Raw genomic sequence first — 17,405 nt, 5'->3', positions numbered from 1 at the left:
TGGGAACAGACGGACAGACGGATAGACGGACAGACATTTGGTGAATTATAGTAAGATGACGTCTGAACATAACAGTGATTATTGTCGTACCAGCTGGTTATGTCATTCCCTCCTGATGGTCTTGGTGTATTTATAAATTGGCTTTAATTTATGTCATAAGCCATTTTTCTATCAAGCCTTCTGGACTGCCATGCTTGCCGCTCTATCATTAAGGTTTAACCTGTGTGGAACCTCCGACAGAGTATTCCAGCCTTGCTTGCAAGTCATCGATAGCTCCACGTTCTACAACGCGTGCAAGTACGATGCATGTTACAGCAACCACACAGCCTGCAGCAGTTTGAAGGTGTTAACTGACTCCTGTAATGCCAATGGCTTCTGTGTCGACTGGAGACACCTCGCCAAAGGACAATGCGGTGAGTTGCTAGGAGTGTTATTTAGACAAGTCATTCATGAGAGGCGGCAGGGGTATAAAACGATCCCTGCTGAGTGTGTAAACATGCCACTACTGGTTTGTAAAGAGTTCCTTACCTAGTGTGTAAATATATCTCTATTGAGTGTGTAAAGTTATCAATATCTATTGTGTAATGATATTCATATTGAGCGTGTAAATAGATCCCTAGTGAGTGTGTAAAGAGATCCCAACTGAGTGCGAATTAAGCTCTCGTTGTATATGTCTGTGCATTTTGATGGGGCAGATGGATGGAGATTGCTCTTAGCTAGTGGGGGTCCGAGAACTGCTCTGAGGTTACTGGAGGGCTAGAGACTTCTCTAAGTTAGCGGAGGCCTGGATACTGCAGTTAGCTATTGGAGGCCTGGACACTGCGCTTAGCTAGCAGAGGACTGGACACTGTACTGAGGTAGGAGAGGACTAGATACTGTGCTGAGCTAATCGAGACCAGGAGACTGCACATAGATAGGGAGGCCTGGAGACTGCTCTAAGCTGGTGGAGGTCTGAGAAATGCTCCGAGATAACTGTAGGGATGGAGATTGCTTGAAGTTATTCGAGGTCTGGAGACTGCTCTTAGCTAGGGAAGGTTGGAGAACTGTTCTAAGCTTGTGATGGCCTGGGGACTGATCACAGTTAGTGGAAGCCTGGATACTCCTCTTAGCTAGCAGATGTCTGGAGTTTGCTCTTTGTTAGCAGAATTCTGGAGACCTCATTCTGGAGACCTCAGGCCAAGAGAGACTGCACATAGCTTACAGTTACCTGGAGACTGCTCTTAACTAACAGAGGCTTGGAGACTCATACTCAAAGTTAGTGGAAGCCTGGAGACTGTTCTTAGCTATCGAAGGCCCGAAGACTGTTCTTACCTATCTAATGCGTGGAGACTGCTCTAGCTTGCGGAGGGCTGGAGACTGCTCAATCATGTTGTATCTATTCACTTGAGCATCCAGGGTATCGTCCACAAATTGTAGTGGTGAATGAAGAAGTCACGATCTTGTGGGACATCGACCATGCTGACAGACCCATCAATGTCACTGAACCTGACATTATTATTAATGACAATAATAACAAATAATGCTTTGTAATAGATATTGCTTTCCTATCAGACAAGCATGTCATGGAGAAAGAGACTGCAACGCTGTCAAAGTACAACGGTTCTACAGGTTGAAATACAGTGGACGTGGGTCATGCAGAATGTCAGGACACTCTTTGTCATCAGTGTGAAGCCTCCGGTGAAGAAGAACTTGCAGAAACAAGTTAACATCCCTGGCGATACTATAGACTATTCGAACTACAAAATATAGTTCTCTTTGGGACTTCACAAAATTCTGGACACTAAATAGCTGCAGACCACATTAATTAATCATAGATTGCTAAAAGAAAACCATGGTTTAGTTTTGTGGTGATTGTTATATAAAATATTTTAGCAATGTGTAATGACAATACTCGTACCCCCATGGAAGGCAACAACTCAGGAATCAACTTTTGCATAGCCAATAATTTTCCCTGGACAAGTCGTGACTCCATCACAAAGATCATGACCCTTGCTTGGTCTAGTCGACTCTCGCTTTGGGAATGAGTACCTGAGAAGACGACCTTTGACAAGACGATGACTCCTTTTACATACAGTGCATTCAGAAAGTATTCAGACCCCTTCACTTTTTTCGCATTTTGTTATGTTGCAGCCTTATGCTGAAATCGTTTAAATTCATTTTTTCCCTCATCAATCTACACTCAATACCCCCATAATGACAAAGAGAAAACAGGATTTTATAAAGTTTTTCAAATTTATTAAAAAGAAAAAACTGAAATATCACATTGACATAAGTATTCAGACATCCCATCATCCCATCATATTCCCATCATCTTTCGCAATTCATCATTTGTCTTCCTCTCTCTCAACGATACTCCGCATATCCACCGAACCATTCGCATTTCCACCCTTTCCAGCCTTCGTTGCTGCTCTACGTTCATTACCCATGTCTCGCTCCCATAAATCATAACACTTCTCACACATGCAGCATACACCTTTCCCTTCAGCTTCAACGACACTCCCCTCCTCGTCAGCACGCCACTCAGTTCCGGAAACTTCTTCCATGCACATCTCACTCCAGCAACCATTGCCGAGTCTGATCCACCTTCTCCATTCAGCATGTCTCCTAGGTAACAAAATGTTTTCACACCTTCCAGCTTCATGCCGTCTCCAAGATCCAACTCAACATTTCCTCCATCTGCAGCTCCCTCTGTGCACACCTTACACTTGAATGTAGCTGCCACACTGGTTAATGACCCTCTCAAACCACTAGATTTTTGATGAACCCACTCAGCGCACATTGTACATTGAATGGAATTCACTTCGACACCCTTCCTGCACACAGCACACGGCCACTTCCCAGTTTTTTCCACCTCACCACATGCTTTACCACTCGCCATCACCTTCGTTTTTCCGATATTCACCTTCAGACCTTTTGTCTCCATACATTCCTTCCACTTGTTCATCTTCTACTTCAGTCCATCCATACTTTCTGAAATCAACATCAGATCATCTGCATACAACAACTCCCACGGTAAACCCTCCTTTACGTTCTGAGCCAGCACCTCCAACACAGCTACAAATAGTAGTGGACTGAGTACCGACCCCTAATGCACTCCCACCTTCACCTCAAACTCACCACTGTTCCCGTCCTTCGTCCTTACAGCTGTGCGCACACTTTTGTACATTGCCATCACTACTCTGATCAACTATTCCTCCACTCCTAACTTCCTCAATGCCCATGTCACTACTTCGCGTGGAACCCTATTGAATGCTTTCTCCAGATCAACAAACCCAAGAAACAACTTCTTCCTCTTCTCCATGTACTTCTCCTGCAACTGCCTCACAATAAAAAGCGCGTCTGTCGTTCCTCTTCCTGGCATAAATCCAAACTGCATTTCGTCAATCTTAACTTTCTTCCTTATGCTCCACTCCAACACCCTTTCCAATACCTTCATTCCATGCTCCAATAACTTTATCGCTCGATACGAGCCACAGTCCAGAGGGCTTACCTTTACCCTTGTATAGAGGGACGAGGGTACTCAGTTCCCAATCCACTGGAATGTGGCCTTCTTTCACCACAAGATTGCAGATCTCTCATTCTCTTCACACCCCAATTTCCCACTGCCTTCAACATATCTCCCACAACTCCCGTCGGCCCTCCCGCTTTTCTTCTCTTCATTGCTTTTATCGCTTCCTCAACTTCCTTCTCGGTTATCTTCTCTGCCGGTTCTAAAACTGGGTTACTCTCTATGTTGCCATCCCATTCATTCTCTGCATTCAACAGTATTTCCATATATCTCTTCCATCTTCTTTTAATTCCATCTGGGTCCACAACGATTTGTCCCACTTCATCCTTCAAGCAACTCACCCCCATCACATCACACTTCTCTTTCGCTATCTGCTTTGCAATCCTGAATACCGCTCTCTGACCCTCTTCCAAATCCAAGCGTTCTCCGGACATTTTCCTACATGCCTCCTGCGCCTTTGCTACCTCTTTCTTTGCAGCCTTCTTGGCTGCCTTATAACTTTCATGCTCTGCCTTCTCTGCCCCCGTACCCTTCGCCTTCTGCCACTCCTTAAACTTCTTCCTCTTCTCGTCAATCCTCTTTCCAACTTCATCATCCCACCACCATGTTTCCGAGTGCCTCGGTGGTCCTTTTGTCCATCCACATACCTCACCAACGGCTCCCAACAGACTATCTTTCATTGACATCCAACCACTTTCAAGCTCAACCACATCATCCTCTACCCTACTCAGCCTCTCTTTTAATGCCTCCCTTACTGTCACCTCTTTCAACCTCCCCACCTTCATTCTCGGTTGGTACTTCACCCGCCGAGCTCTCCTCGCACCTTTCACCCTTATGTCACAGACAACTAAGTGGTGCTGTGAAACAGCCTCCTCCCCCGGGATCACCTTTGTGTCCCGGAGGTGCCCCCTATCTCAGCTACGCACCATCAGGTAGTCCACGGTTGTCGTCGACCCACCTGACGTGTATGTAACAAGCTTATTATCCTCTTTCTGGAACTGAGTATTACAAATCAACAAATCAGCTCCATCAGCAAACTCCAAAATCCTTTCACCTTCTCCATTTCTTACACCATATCCGTAACCCCCATGAACTCCCTCAAAACCGTCCAAACTCCTTCCCACATGTCCATTTAGGTCTCCTCCTACCAGACCAACTTCCTCATCTTTCAAGTTTTCCATTAGCTTCTCTATCGCACACCAGAACTTGTGCTTCTCTTCATCGCTCCGACCAACCTGCGGAGCATAGAGCTTTCCAATCATAATTTTCACCATCATCAACCTATCACTCACTCTAGTCACACTCACCACACTGTCTACAAACTCCTCAGAAAACAGGACACCAACACCATGCACGCCTTCTGGGCACCCTTGCCACACAAACTTGTATTTCTGTCCCTGCCTACCCTTCACCATTCTCACACCACTTCCCTTCCATCTCGTCTCTTGCACACAACATATGTCCACTCTTCTTCTGATCAATACTTCCACCACTTCTCCTGATCTCCCTTTCATTGATCCTACATTCCATGTCCCAATCCTCAGAAACCGATCTCCACTTCGAGCTGTACCCTGCCCATATGTAGTTGTAATTGTCATGGTTCTCTTTTTGAAGCAATGTTTTTATGGCCGAATGCCCTTCCTGACGCCAACCCTCTTAGTCGCCTCTTCCGACACGCAGGGATACGGTGTACCTATTCTAAACCAGGGTCCACACCGGGAAAATAATAGGCCCCTTCGAGATTCTTTACAATGAGCCATGTCTCAATTTTTTTCTATTCAGTGCTATCAGAGATGTAGAGGTGCAAAGTTTTTCGGTTTTTCCAATATGGCGGCCGTACCACGTGAGCTATGATGTCATAATTATCATTAAAAAATTATACAGGTGGAGTTGCACCCATGGTGAAAATTTCCTGTCAATCGGACCAACGGTTGCAGAGAAAATCATATTTATTCTGTGCGGACAAACAAACAGACAAACGGACTCAAATGCAATACCCTCTCCTCAGGCGAGGGTAACAATGGTTTCGTTTTGGGTATAAGTAATGTAAATATAAATATATTTGGATAACACTATAATTTGGATATAAATAATGTTTAATGGTCATTTGTGAGTGTGATTAAAAGGTGTGTTATTATTTATATAATTAATAAAAATATAAATCATTTATTCCAACCTTATTATGAAATGATTGCAAGAACGAAATGAGGTATTTCAAAGTAGTGATTGGTGTGGCCCATTGTAGAAGCTGCTGTCCAAGTTAAAATTAATTATTCAAAATGAGGCATTTTGGTTAAGATGAGTGGTTGATCGATTTATAGTGATACGACTATGAGACAACTGTACAAGTCAAAACAGGATGTTGGAGAAAAAAAATCTCAGACTATCAGATGATTGGCAAAGAACATGGAAAATTTATAACAAGACCTGTTTTATGTGACCCTTCCACCAGATTATAATTGCAGTGAAGACCAGGTGTACCTGCCATGTGGAAGCGATTCTCAATACTGTCTCAACGCGCTAAGGTAGAGCATGAACACGAACCCTCATTTACAATACATGAAGGTACAGCATGAGATTGAATCTTCGTTTACCATGCCAAGGTACTAAACGTACTGTGTTGTGTAGGTCGTGGAAGACTTATACCATCAAGAACACGGACACACTACATGAGGGATGTTACTGCCCCTCTGGAACAACCCCCCTCAGTCCTGTGTTTCCTGACTTCTGCACACACAACTGCACATGTGAGACGGTGTACCCCACAACATTTCACTACAATAACACACACCTTTAAATACACCTACAAATATCATTATAACAGCACACACCTTTAAATACATGACAAATATCACTATAAAAACACACCTTTAAATACACCGACAAATATCATTACAACAACACACACCTTTAAATACACGACCAATATCACTATAATAACACACACCTTTAAATACACCTACAAATCTCACTAAAATAAAACACAACTCTTAATTACGCACAAATATCACTATAATAACACACACATTTAACTATACCTACAAATATCACTATAAAAACACACACCTTTAAATACACCTACAAATATCATTATAATAACACACACCTTTAAATACACCTACAAATATCACTATAATAACACACACCTTTAACTATACCTATAAATCTCACTATAATAACACACCTTTAAATACACCTACAAATATCACTATAAAAACACACACCTTTAAATGAATGAATGATCGTTTAAAGGCCATTTTCCCCGCTAGAGCGGGGGTTAGCCTTGCAGGCCCCATGACAATCATGGTTCCCTGATTGAGGCAATGTTTTTGAACACACCTTTAAATACACCTACAAATATCATTATAACAACACACACCTTTAAATACACGACAAATATCACGATAATAACACACACGTTTAAATACACCTACAAATATCATTATAACAACACACACCTTTAAATAAATTTTAAAAATAACCACCTTTAGAGGCCATTTTTCCCCGCAAAGCGGGGGTTGGCCTTTTTCGGGAACCGTGGTTGTTGTTGTTTTTCGGTCCCCTTTTTGAAGCAATGTTTTACGGCCGGATGCCCTTCCTGACGCCAACCCTTTTTGCCGCCTTTAACGACAAACAGGGAATTACCAGTGAACTGGTACTCAATTAGCCGACCTCGGAAGGATGACAGGCTGAGTCAACCCCTCTGGCGTTAATTCAGCGATCGACCGGGATTCGAACCCAGGATTCTAGGATCCTAAGCCGGCACCCTAGCCGCTAGCCCAACACCTTTAAATACACGACAAATATCACGATAATAACAAACACCTTTAAATACACCTACAAATCTCACTAAAATAAAACACAACTCTTTATTATGCACAAATATCACTATAATAACACACACCTTTAAATGCACCTGCAAATATCACTATAACAACACACACCTTTAAATACACGACAAATATCACGATAATAACACACACCTTTAAATACACCTACAAATCTCACTAAAATAAAACACAACTCTTTATTACGCACAAATATCACTATAATAACACACACCTTTAAATGCACCTGCAAATATCACTATAACAACACACACCTTTAAATACACGACAAATATCACTATAATAACACACACCTTTAAATGCACCTGCAAATATCACTATAACAACACACACCTTTAAATACACGACAAATATCACGATAATAACACACACCTTTAAATACACCTACAAATCTCACTAAAATAAAACACAACTTTATTACGCACAAATATCACTATAATAACACACACCTTTAAATGCACCTGCAAATATCACGATAACAACACACACCTTTAAATACACGACAAATATCACTATAATAACACACACCTTTAAATACACCTGCAAATCTCACTAAAATAAAACACAACTCTTAATTACGCACAAATATCACTATAATAACACACACCTTTAACTATACCTATAAATCTCACTATAATAACACACACCTTTAAATACACCTACAAATATCACTATAATAACACACACCTTTAAATACACCTACAAATATCACGATAACAACACACACCTTTAAATACACGACAAATATCACTGTGATAACACACACCTTTAAATACACCTCCAAATCTCACTAAAATAAAACACAACTCTTAATTACGCACAAATATCACTATAATAACACACACCTTTAACTCTACCTATAAATCTCACTATAATAACACACACCTTTAAATACACCGACAAATATCACTATTAAAACACACACCTTTAAATACACCTACAAATATCATTATAATAACACACACCTTTTAATACACAAACAAATCTCATAATAATAACACACACCTTTTAATTACATTAACAAATATCACTATAATAACACACCTTTTAATACACAAACAAATCTCATAATAATAACACACACCTTTTAATTACATTAACAAATATCACTATAATAACACACCTTTTAATACACCGACAAATCTCGCTATAATAAAACACACCCTTTAATTGCACTCACAAATTATACTAAAGTAACTATATTAACACACACACACACACACACACACACACACACACACACACACACACACACACACACACACACAAACACACACACACACACACACACACACACACACACACACACACACACACATTTTAATTATACTAACAAACTATACTCAACTAATAATTATATTATCAAACACACACACACACGTTTTCCTTTTACCACGTCATCTGTTATAAGATTTTTCCTCTCTCCGTCACAAACATAAACTCTGTGTCCTTCCCTTCCAAATAAGGCTTTATACTTATTGCAATGCATGGACCTATATGTTTGTGTGACACTAAGTTGTGACTCTCTGTTGCAGATTGTTTCGACGATGATGGAAAACCAATGCATGTAAGTGTTGTTTGGCTTTTACATGACCGGAGTGAAATGATAACCTCTGTGCTTGTGGCACATATAGTGTAATGTTGCTGTCTTGTGGCATTTGTAACGTTCCTCTTGGGTTTTATACTGATAACAACAAAGATGCTTGGTACACGAATTGATTATACGATGAGGCCACAGTTATTAAAACTTTATGATTAGGCACCGTTAGCATGGCCCTATAAATTATATAGTTATTTCTGGGTCTTTCTGCGGATGAGACAATCCACTTGCTGATGGCTCTGCAGTTAAACTGTCACTACCATTCTTCTCATTAGGTAAAGTGACACCTGATTGGGTGGTAAATAATGCCTCCCACACTACATTAAAAAATAAAGTCGTTCAGTGTCTAACGAGCACTGCCTGCACCCCAGCCTGGTGAGACTTGGGAGAAAGACTGCATGGTGTACACCTGTATGGTTGACGGTACCGTGAAGGAAAACCACAAGCAGTGTCCACCCAATCACGGCCCAACACAATGTGCCAATGGACTTGCTCCTGTAAACGTCACCGATGATGGCTGCTGTAGTTACACCTATTGTGACTGTGAGTATATAACTACTTCGAAAAAAATAATTATTTAAATCTTGACTTCTTGGCTTTCAATATAAAGAATAACAAACTTTCATTTTGAGATTGTGAGATTGCCACATTTTGAGATTGCCACATTTTGAGATTGCCACGTTTTGAGATTGCCACGTTTTGAGATTGCCACATTTTGAGAATGGCACATTTTGAGATTGCCACGTTTTGAGATTGCCACATTTTGAGATTGCCACGTTTTGAGATTGTCACGTTTTGAGATTGCCACGTTTTGAGATTGCCACGTTTTGAGATTGCCACGTTTTGAGATTACCACGTTTTGAGATTGCCACGTTTTGAGATTACCACGTTTTGAGATTGCCACGTTTTGAGATTGCCACATTTTGAGATTGCCACGTTTTGAGATTGTCACGTTTTGAGATTGCCACGTTTTGAGATTGCCACGTTTTGAGATTGCCACGTTTTGAGATTACCACGTTTTCAGATTGCCACGTTTTCAGATTGCCACGTTTTGAGATTGCCACGTTTTCAGATTGCCACATTTTGCGATTGCCACGTTTTGAGATTGTCACGTTTTGAGATTGCCACGTTTTGAGATTGCCACGTTTTGAGATTGCCACGTTTTGAGATTGCCACGTTTTGGGATTGCCACCTTTTGAGATTACCACGTTTTGAGATTGCCACGTTTTGAGATTGCCACATTTTGAGATTGCCACGTTTTGAGATTGTCACGTTTTGAGATTGCCACGTTTTGAGATTGCCACGTTTTGAGATTGCCACGTTTTGAGATTACCACGTTTTCAGATTGCCACGTTTTCAGATTGCCACGTTTTGAGATTGCCACGTTTTCAGATTGCCACATTTTGCGATTGCCACGTTTTGAGATTGTCACGTTTTGAGATTGCCACGTTTTGAGATTGCCACGTTTTGAGATTGCCACGTTTTGAGATTGCCACGTTTTGGGATTGCCACCTTTTGAGATTGCCACGTTTTGAGATTGCCACGTTTTGAGATTGCCACATTTTGCGATTGCTACGTTTTGAGATTGCCACGTTTTGAGATTGCCACGTTTTGAGTTTGCCACGTTTTGAGATTGCCACGTTTTGAGATTGCCACCTTTTGAGATTGCCACGTTTTGAGATTGCCACATTTTGAGATTTAAAAGTTGCCAGCACCCTTAACAAATGAGAAATTTCTACTCTGTGTACCGCTACAGCTGGGAAGGCAAAGGCAAACCACCCAGTGTAATTCCTGCTTTGGCAATACTGACCCTGCTTGGGGAGGGAAAGAGGAGAAAGAAGAAGAAGAAGAAGAGAGAATGAGAATATCTGAAGAATACCTGGATGTTCATTTAATTTGCAATGCATGTTTTAAAAAACAAAAACAATGTTAAAATCATTTTCTGCCATCATGAGTTTAAACTTTCCCTCCTTGTTCAGGTCTGTGCCAAGGTTGGGGAGACCCACATTACAGCACATTTGATGGAACATACTACAGCCACATGGGTAACTGCACATACGTGCTAGTGGAGGAGCGTTATGTTGAGCTGGACTATGCCGTGTACGTAACCAACTATGACTGTGGTCGAGATGTGTCTTGTCCAAGTAGCATCACGGTGGTGTACAAGTCTGAGGAGGTGAAAGTGACGGTGCCGGACAAGAACGATCTCACTACCAAACTTGTGAGTATTTTCGGCCAATACACCAAAATGTAGACCAAAATAATGATTATGATGGTTACTGTTTTTTATTGTTAACGCGTACATTATGCTGTTTCATTCTGTGACCTTTTTGGTGGGCAGGGATATGGGGTAGTTATATTAAAAATAAATGTTGGCAGCCACTACATTAGTCTATAGTGATTCTTTGCATTCTCATGGAATTAGTAATTTATAATGACTCGTACACCCGCTCACTACGGGAGCGGCAGGAAGGATCATTCCTCTTTGGGGTATATAGATTACAGTCGATCTATGGTCGGGTCTCATTTTCGGGAATTGAGTGGCGTGCTGATGATGAGGGGAGTGTCGTTGAAGCTGAAGGGAAAGGTGTATGCTGCATGTGTGAGAAGTGTTATGATTTATGGGAGTGAGACATGGGTAATGAACGTAGAGCAGCAACGAAGGTTGGAAAGGGTGGAAATGCGAATGGTTCGACGGATGTGCGGAGTATCGTTGAGAGAGAGGAAGACAAATGATGAATTGCGAAAGATGATGGGAATAGAGCCTGTGATTGATGCTGTGAAGAGGAACAGGTTGAGATGGTTTGGTCATGTGTTGAGGAAGGATGAAAGTGACTGGTTGAGAAGAGTGATGGAAATGAATGTAGAAGGAAGTAGAAGACGGGGAAGACCGAAAAAGACTTGGCTAAAGATGGTGGAAGAAGAAATGCGGGCAAGGGGGTTAACAAGGAGAGATGCAGAAAATAGGGCAAAATGGAGAAGATTGTCATGGGGACCGCAAGGCTAACCCCGCTCTAGCGGGGAAAATGGCCTTTAAAATGCATGTTGTTGTGTTGTTGTATGGTCGGGTCTCAAGAACATTGGGTGTGTGTTCATTTACCAAGTTTCTTGTGGAGAGATCGCCAAGTGGTTTAAGCATTTGAGCAAGCACTCCATTCAAAACCATTAAGGAACGGCTGGCTTGGCAAGCGCTAGCTAGCTGCTTGGTAAATGAGCACAACCCGGTCTTCCTCCCTTTCAGTTTCATGTTAAATAGCAAGAGTGAGTTTTAAAAGTTGTCTACGAAAAACGCCACGGTAGTGCCAGGAAGGGTCATGTTATTTACCCAACCCTTGTGGGGTATATAGAGCACAGTAGATCTTTGTTCAGTTCTGTAAGTAAAACTTACCTCACGGATGTAGGTATTCCTCGAAATTCCTTTATTTAGTGTCATAAATAGCATTAGCGACTGTTTAAAAAGCTAATCATACGTGTTTGTGGTTAATAATATTTTAACTCTGGTCGAGGCTGTTGGGCCGTTGCTCCCACGGAATCACCATGATAAGCTATTTATAAACATTGACTCGACATTTGTTGAAGGAGGAAAAACACCTTCGGGAGGTGGGATATTATTGGTATTAATATTGTTTTGTAATGACATTAATACTATGCTATTATCATTAGTTTTGTTATTTGAAGTGGCCTTGGAAAAATGCCACGATAAAGCTAACTTAGTATTGATATACGCCTCAACATGCAACCCTATTGACGGCAATGGCGGGGAAACCCCACTCGGGGGAGAAAACACCCTTTGGGAGTGGGGCAAATGAATGCGCTACAATCTTAATTATGTAACCCTTCATCATCCTGTCAAGTTTGGTTGAGATTGGATAAGCAACGACATAAGTGTTGGGGTCAGAAATTCATCAGACAGACAGACAGATGCCAAATGGCGTATTTTAGTGTGATTGCACATGATGAACTTCTGTGTATGTATGGTATTACCACCACCTGTATTTGTCCTTTGGCAGGTGACAGTGGACGATGATGAAGTAGGCATGCCATACCAGGACAGGCTGGTTGTCGTCGAGAAGTTTGGTGACACCGTTATAGTTGTTGTTCCTGACTTGAACGCCACTGTCTTCTTCAACGGTCTCTTCTTCGAGGTCTACCTCCCCCACAAATACTTCTACAACAACACCCAGGGGCAGTGTGGTATGTCATTCTAATAGTCGCATCTACCTCTTTGGATACATGTTCTGTTAACGGATAAAGTGTCTTTGCATGAAATTGATGACTCTTTGCGTAGCTTGCTTCACCAGATCTCTGCTCGTCCTTAGTTTTAGAGGAAATCAGATCGGAAAAGCTTTGTTGAAATAGGTTAGCATCTATGGGGAGGAGGAAATTCCTCCTTAGGAAATGCGCCGCTGAGTGCGGTGAGAAAGGCGGCGCCATTGTTGTGACGTCGCTGGAGTGCAGAGTGCTCCCTCCGGAAGTGACGGCACTTCCCCCAAGCTCAGGGGCTGTGTTTGTCTCATCTAAGAGTCCTACGTTGCGCCTCGTGTATTCGTGTGTATGTCTATTTGTGTGAGATGTGTGTGTGTGACAGCACCACTACGAGCCTTAGATCCTGTTAAAAATAAATTTAAAAAAATTGAGCAGTGCTGTGGTCACCCAATTAGTGGAGCTTCTCGAGCAGTATGTCCTGGGGAAATTACGAGTTGACCGCACAACGGTGTTTCCAGCGTCACAAACTACTGCAGTGTAAAAACATGCTTTTCTGAGTAAAATATGCTTCTTCTTTTTTTCTGTGCAGTTCTGTGTACAGTAAGATTCAGTTGAACAATTTGTGTGCAAAATCTGCAGGTACCTGCACCCAAAACAAAACCGATGACTGCTTGTTGAGGAACGGAACGGTGGCCAGTGACTGCAATGGCCTGGGCCCAGACTGGGTCACCAACACGACCGACAACTGCGCGGAACGACCACCGCAGCCAACAACTGAATGCCCTCCCAGTAAAATCTGTGACATCATTTATAGCCCGTAAGTATTTCCAGGGTTCACCAGGACATCAGCTCCATCCGTTATTGAGTAGTATAATGCCTTTCACTTGGAATGCAGTGTTTTACCGCGAGTCAGAAACGATTTAAATTCATAGAGGCACAAAGCAATCTTTAAAAATCTGAAATTGAATAAACGTTTTGTATCAGCGAAATTAAAACAAAAAATAACAAGGATATCACGTGTGCAGAGTGTTTGACGAATGCCGTGAGGTGTTGGACTTCTCCATATACTACAAGTCGTGTCAGTATGACGCTTGCTACGGCGGAGACACGGTCTGCGCAACCCTGGAGCTCATCGCGGAGACCTGCAACATCCATGGATTCTGCATTGATTGGAGAGGCCTCACAGATGGAGTCTGTGGTGAGTGTGATTTAAACTGTTCATTGAGAAATGTGGACTTATTGAAGCTATTTGAGATGGTGGGATGAAGAAAGATAAAACTATTTGAGGATTTACAAAGAAAGTGACACAAAAGTCTTGCTTCATAAGCTGAGAATCAATAGAACTGTTCAACTTTTTCATTCTCCATTATTGTACATACAGTGGCCTGCAAAAGTATTCACCCCGTCCAAAGTTTTCACATTTTGATGCCACTTGAGCTTATTACCTCTGCCACCAAAGGTGGATGGAGGTTATGTTTTCACCCCTGTCTGTCTTTCTGTCTATGAGCAACATATCTCAAAAAGTTATGGACGGATTCAGACGAAATTTGGCAGAGGGATAGTGTATGTGACAAGGACGAAATGATTAGATTTTGGTAAAGTTCCTGATTCGCATCCGGCTACTATAACTTTTTAAGTGATTCTTCACTATTGAGAGATTGGGCCAAAAACGAAATATAGCAGGATATCTCAAAAAGTTGTGGACGGATTTGGACAAAACTTGGTGTACAGGTTGGGTGTGTGACAAGGACGAATCGATTCCTATTTTGGTGAAGATTTGAATATGGATTCGGCTACGAGTGTTATTTAATTATTTAAGTGATTCTTCACCATTGAGGGATCGGGCTAAAACAAACATGTAGCAGGATATCTCAAAAAGGTATGGACGGATTTGGACGAAACTTGGTGGACAGGTTGTGTGTGTGACAAGGACGAATCGATTTGATTTTGGTGAAGATCTGAATATGGATTCGGATACGAGAGTTATATAATTTTTAAGTGATTCTTCACCATTGAGGGATCGGGCGAAAAGCGATATATAACATGATATTAAAAAATGTTATGGATGACTTGTCACTAAACTTGGTGGATGAGTTGGTTAGGTGGCAAGAACAAGCCGATTAGATTTTGGTTCAGGTCTGAATGCAGATCTGCTCTAGCATTGGGATACAAAACAAACTGTTCAGCCTGGCGGAGGTATGCGCTCTACCGAGTGCCGTTCTAGTTTCATGATGTTTTCAAATCAAAGTTAATGAATAGACTCTTCACAAACCACACCAAAGTGATAAAATGTGAATAAGTTTGATTAACAGAGAAAATAAGATGATTCTCAGTTGCATGAGTAAGTATTAAAACCCTTTGCCTAATTAACTCTAAATCACTTCAGGAGCAAATTATTTGTTTGAAAGGTTACAAAATAAGTGTAATAGGTTTTACCTGTATTTAATCAGTGTTTTAACTTAAAAATTAAGCTTTCCGACTTACCGAAGGAGTTTTAAGGTGCAACTCACTTGGTCAACCCACAAGGCCGTCAGACATAAAGTGGTGGAGAAGCACCGTTCAGGAGAGGATTATAAGAAGATTCCAAAGTCACTCGTTATCCCTTTGTGCACGATGAAATCTATCATTATGAAGTGGAAGACGTATCATACCACCCAGACTCTACCCAGATCAGGTTGCCCATCCAAACTCAGCAGCCGGGCAAACAGGAAACTGGTTCGGGATGTCACTGTAAATCCAACAATCACTTTGAAAGATCTGCAAGGCTCTATGTCCGAGATGGGGGTTAGTGTTCATCAGACAACAATATCCCATACCCTTCACAAAGCTGGTATCTTATGAACATTTGGCAAGAAAGAAGCCATTACTGTAAAAATACGCATCTAAAAGCTCATATGACGTTTGCACAAAACATCTTAATGATACTGCAGTCCTGTGGAGAAACGTTTTGTGGTCAGAGGAGAGAAAAATTGAACTTTTTGGTCTAACTTCAACAAACACCTTCAGAGGCCATTTTTCCCCGCAAAGCGGGGGTTGGCCTTTTTCGGGCACCATGGTTGTTGTTGTTTTTTGGTCCCCTTTTTGAAGCAATGTTTTACGGCCGGATGCCCTTCCTGCCGCCAACCCTTTTTGTCGCCTTTTACGACAAGCAGGGAATTACCAGTGAACTGGTACTCAATTAGCCGACCTCGGAAGGATGACAGGCTGAGTCAACCCCCCTGGCGTTAATTCAGCGATCGACCGGGTTTCGAACCCAGGATCCAAGGATCCTAAGCTGGCACCCTAGCCGCTAGCCCAACACCAGGGCTTTTGGTGTTGGTCTAACTTCAAAGTGTTAAATCTGGCACCAGCCTAACACTGCACATCACCCAGTCAACACCATCCCTACTGTCAAGCATGGTGGTGGCAGCATCACGTTATGGGGCTGATTTTCATCAGCAGGGACTGGCAAGCTTGTCAGGATAGAAGGGAAAATGGACGGTGCAAAGTGCAGGAGAATCCTTGATGAAAACCTGCTTGAGTCAGCCATGAATCTGAAACTGGATAAGAGATTCACATTTCAGCAGGACAATGATCCAAAGCACAAAGGTAAGGCCACACTCAAGTGGCTGATTAAGAAGAAAATAAATTATTGGGACAGTCCTGACCTGAACCCAAATGAACATTTAATGGGAGACTTGAAGAATGCAGTCCATCAACGATCCCCATCAAACTTTGCAGAACGAGTAATTTTTACGTATAGAATGGGTAAAGATTTCACCATCTCACTGTACAAAGCTGGTAAAGACCTACTACCCAAAAAGGCTCATCACAGTCATTGCAAAAGGTGCTTCCACTAAGTACTGGCTTTAGGGTCTGAATACTTTTGCAACCAAAAATATTCAACATGTTATTTGCAGGTATTCCTGCCATGTAACTATAACAGTGTTTGCTTTGATCTCTTCAGTTATTAATTTTTAAAAGGGTCATTTGGAAAAATTGTTTCTACATGATGCTTAATTCATCTAAATGTGCCATTATTGGTATGGGTTTAATACGTTTGCAGGTCAATGTATATCTATATATATATTCGAGGATTATTGTTGAAGTTGTCCGACCTGGAGGTGTATCATTAACTACCATATAAGCCGAAAGTTGCTTCAAACTCACTAAGTGGATGGAACAGCAATGTGTTGCCCTAGAAATAAACTCTTTGGTAGCTTATTCTCTTCATTTGCTTGGTGACAGCATTTGTCCTTCACAT

General features: G+C 41.7%; 1 protein-coding gene across 1 annotated transcript in view; it reads left to right on the top strand.

Annotated features, from left to right (window-relative positions):
• The window catches only part of LOC137433090 (uncharacterized), a 163,959-nt gene that overhangs the window by 132,207 nt on the left and 14,347 nt on the right, over nt 1–17,405 (top strand). Inside the window, exons 47-55 of the mRNA XM_068125545.2 lie at nt 241–413; nt 5,961–6,033; nt 6,137–6,255; nt 8,892–8,923; nt 9,328–9,499; nt 10,936–11,177; nt 12,967–13,150; nt 13,802–13,979; nt 14,188–14,360. Of these exons, the coding sequence (XP_067981646.2) occupies nt 241–413; nt 5,961–6,033; nt 6,137–6,255; nt 8,892–8,923; nt 9,328–9,499; nt 10,936–11,177; nt 12,967–13,150; nt 13,802–13,979; nt 14,188–14,360 (1,346 nt within the window). The remainder of the gene's footprint in view (nt 1–240; nt 414–5,960; nt 6,034–6,136; nt 6,256–8,891; nt 8,924–9,327; nt 9,500–10,935; nt 11,178–12,966; nt 13,151–13,801; nt 13,980–14,187; nt 14,361–17,405) is intronic.

This window comes from Myxine glutinosa, chromosome 8, assembly GCF_964187855.1.
Source record: "Myxine glutinosa chromosome 8, kmMyxGlut1.1, whole genome shotgun sequence".
Lineage (NCBI taxonomy): Eukaryota > Metazoa > Chordata > Myxini > Myxiniformes > Myxinidae > Myxine > Myxine glutinosa.
This window is presented reverse-complemented; position numbering and strand designations above follow the sequence as displayed.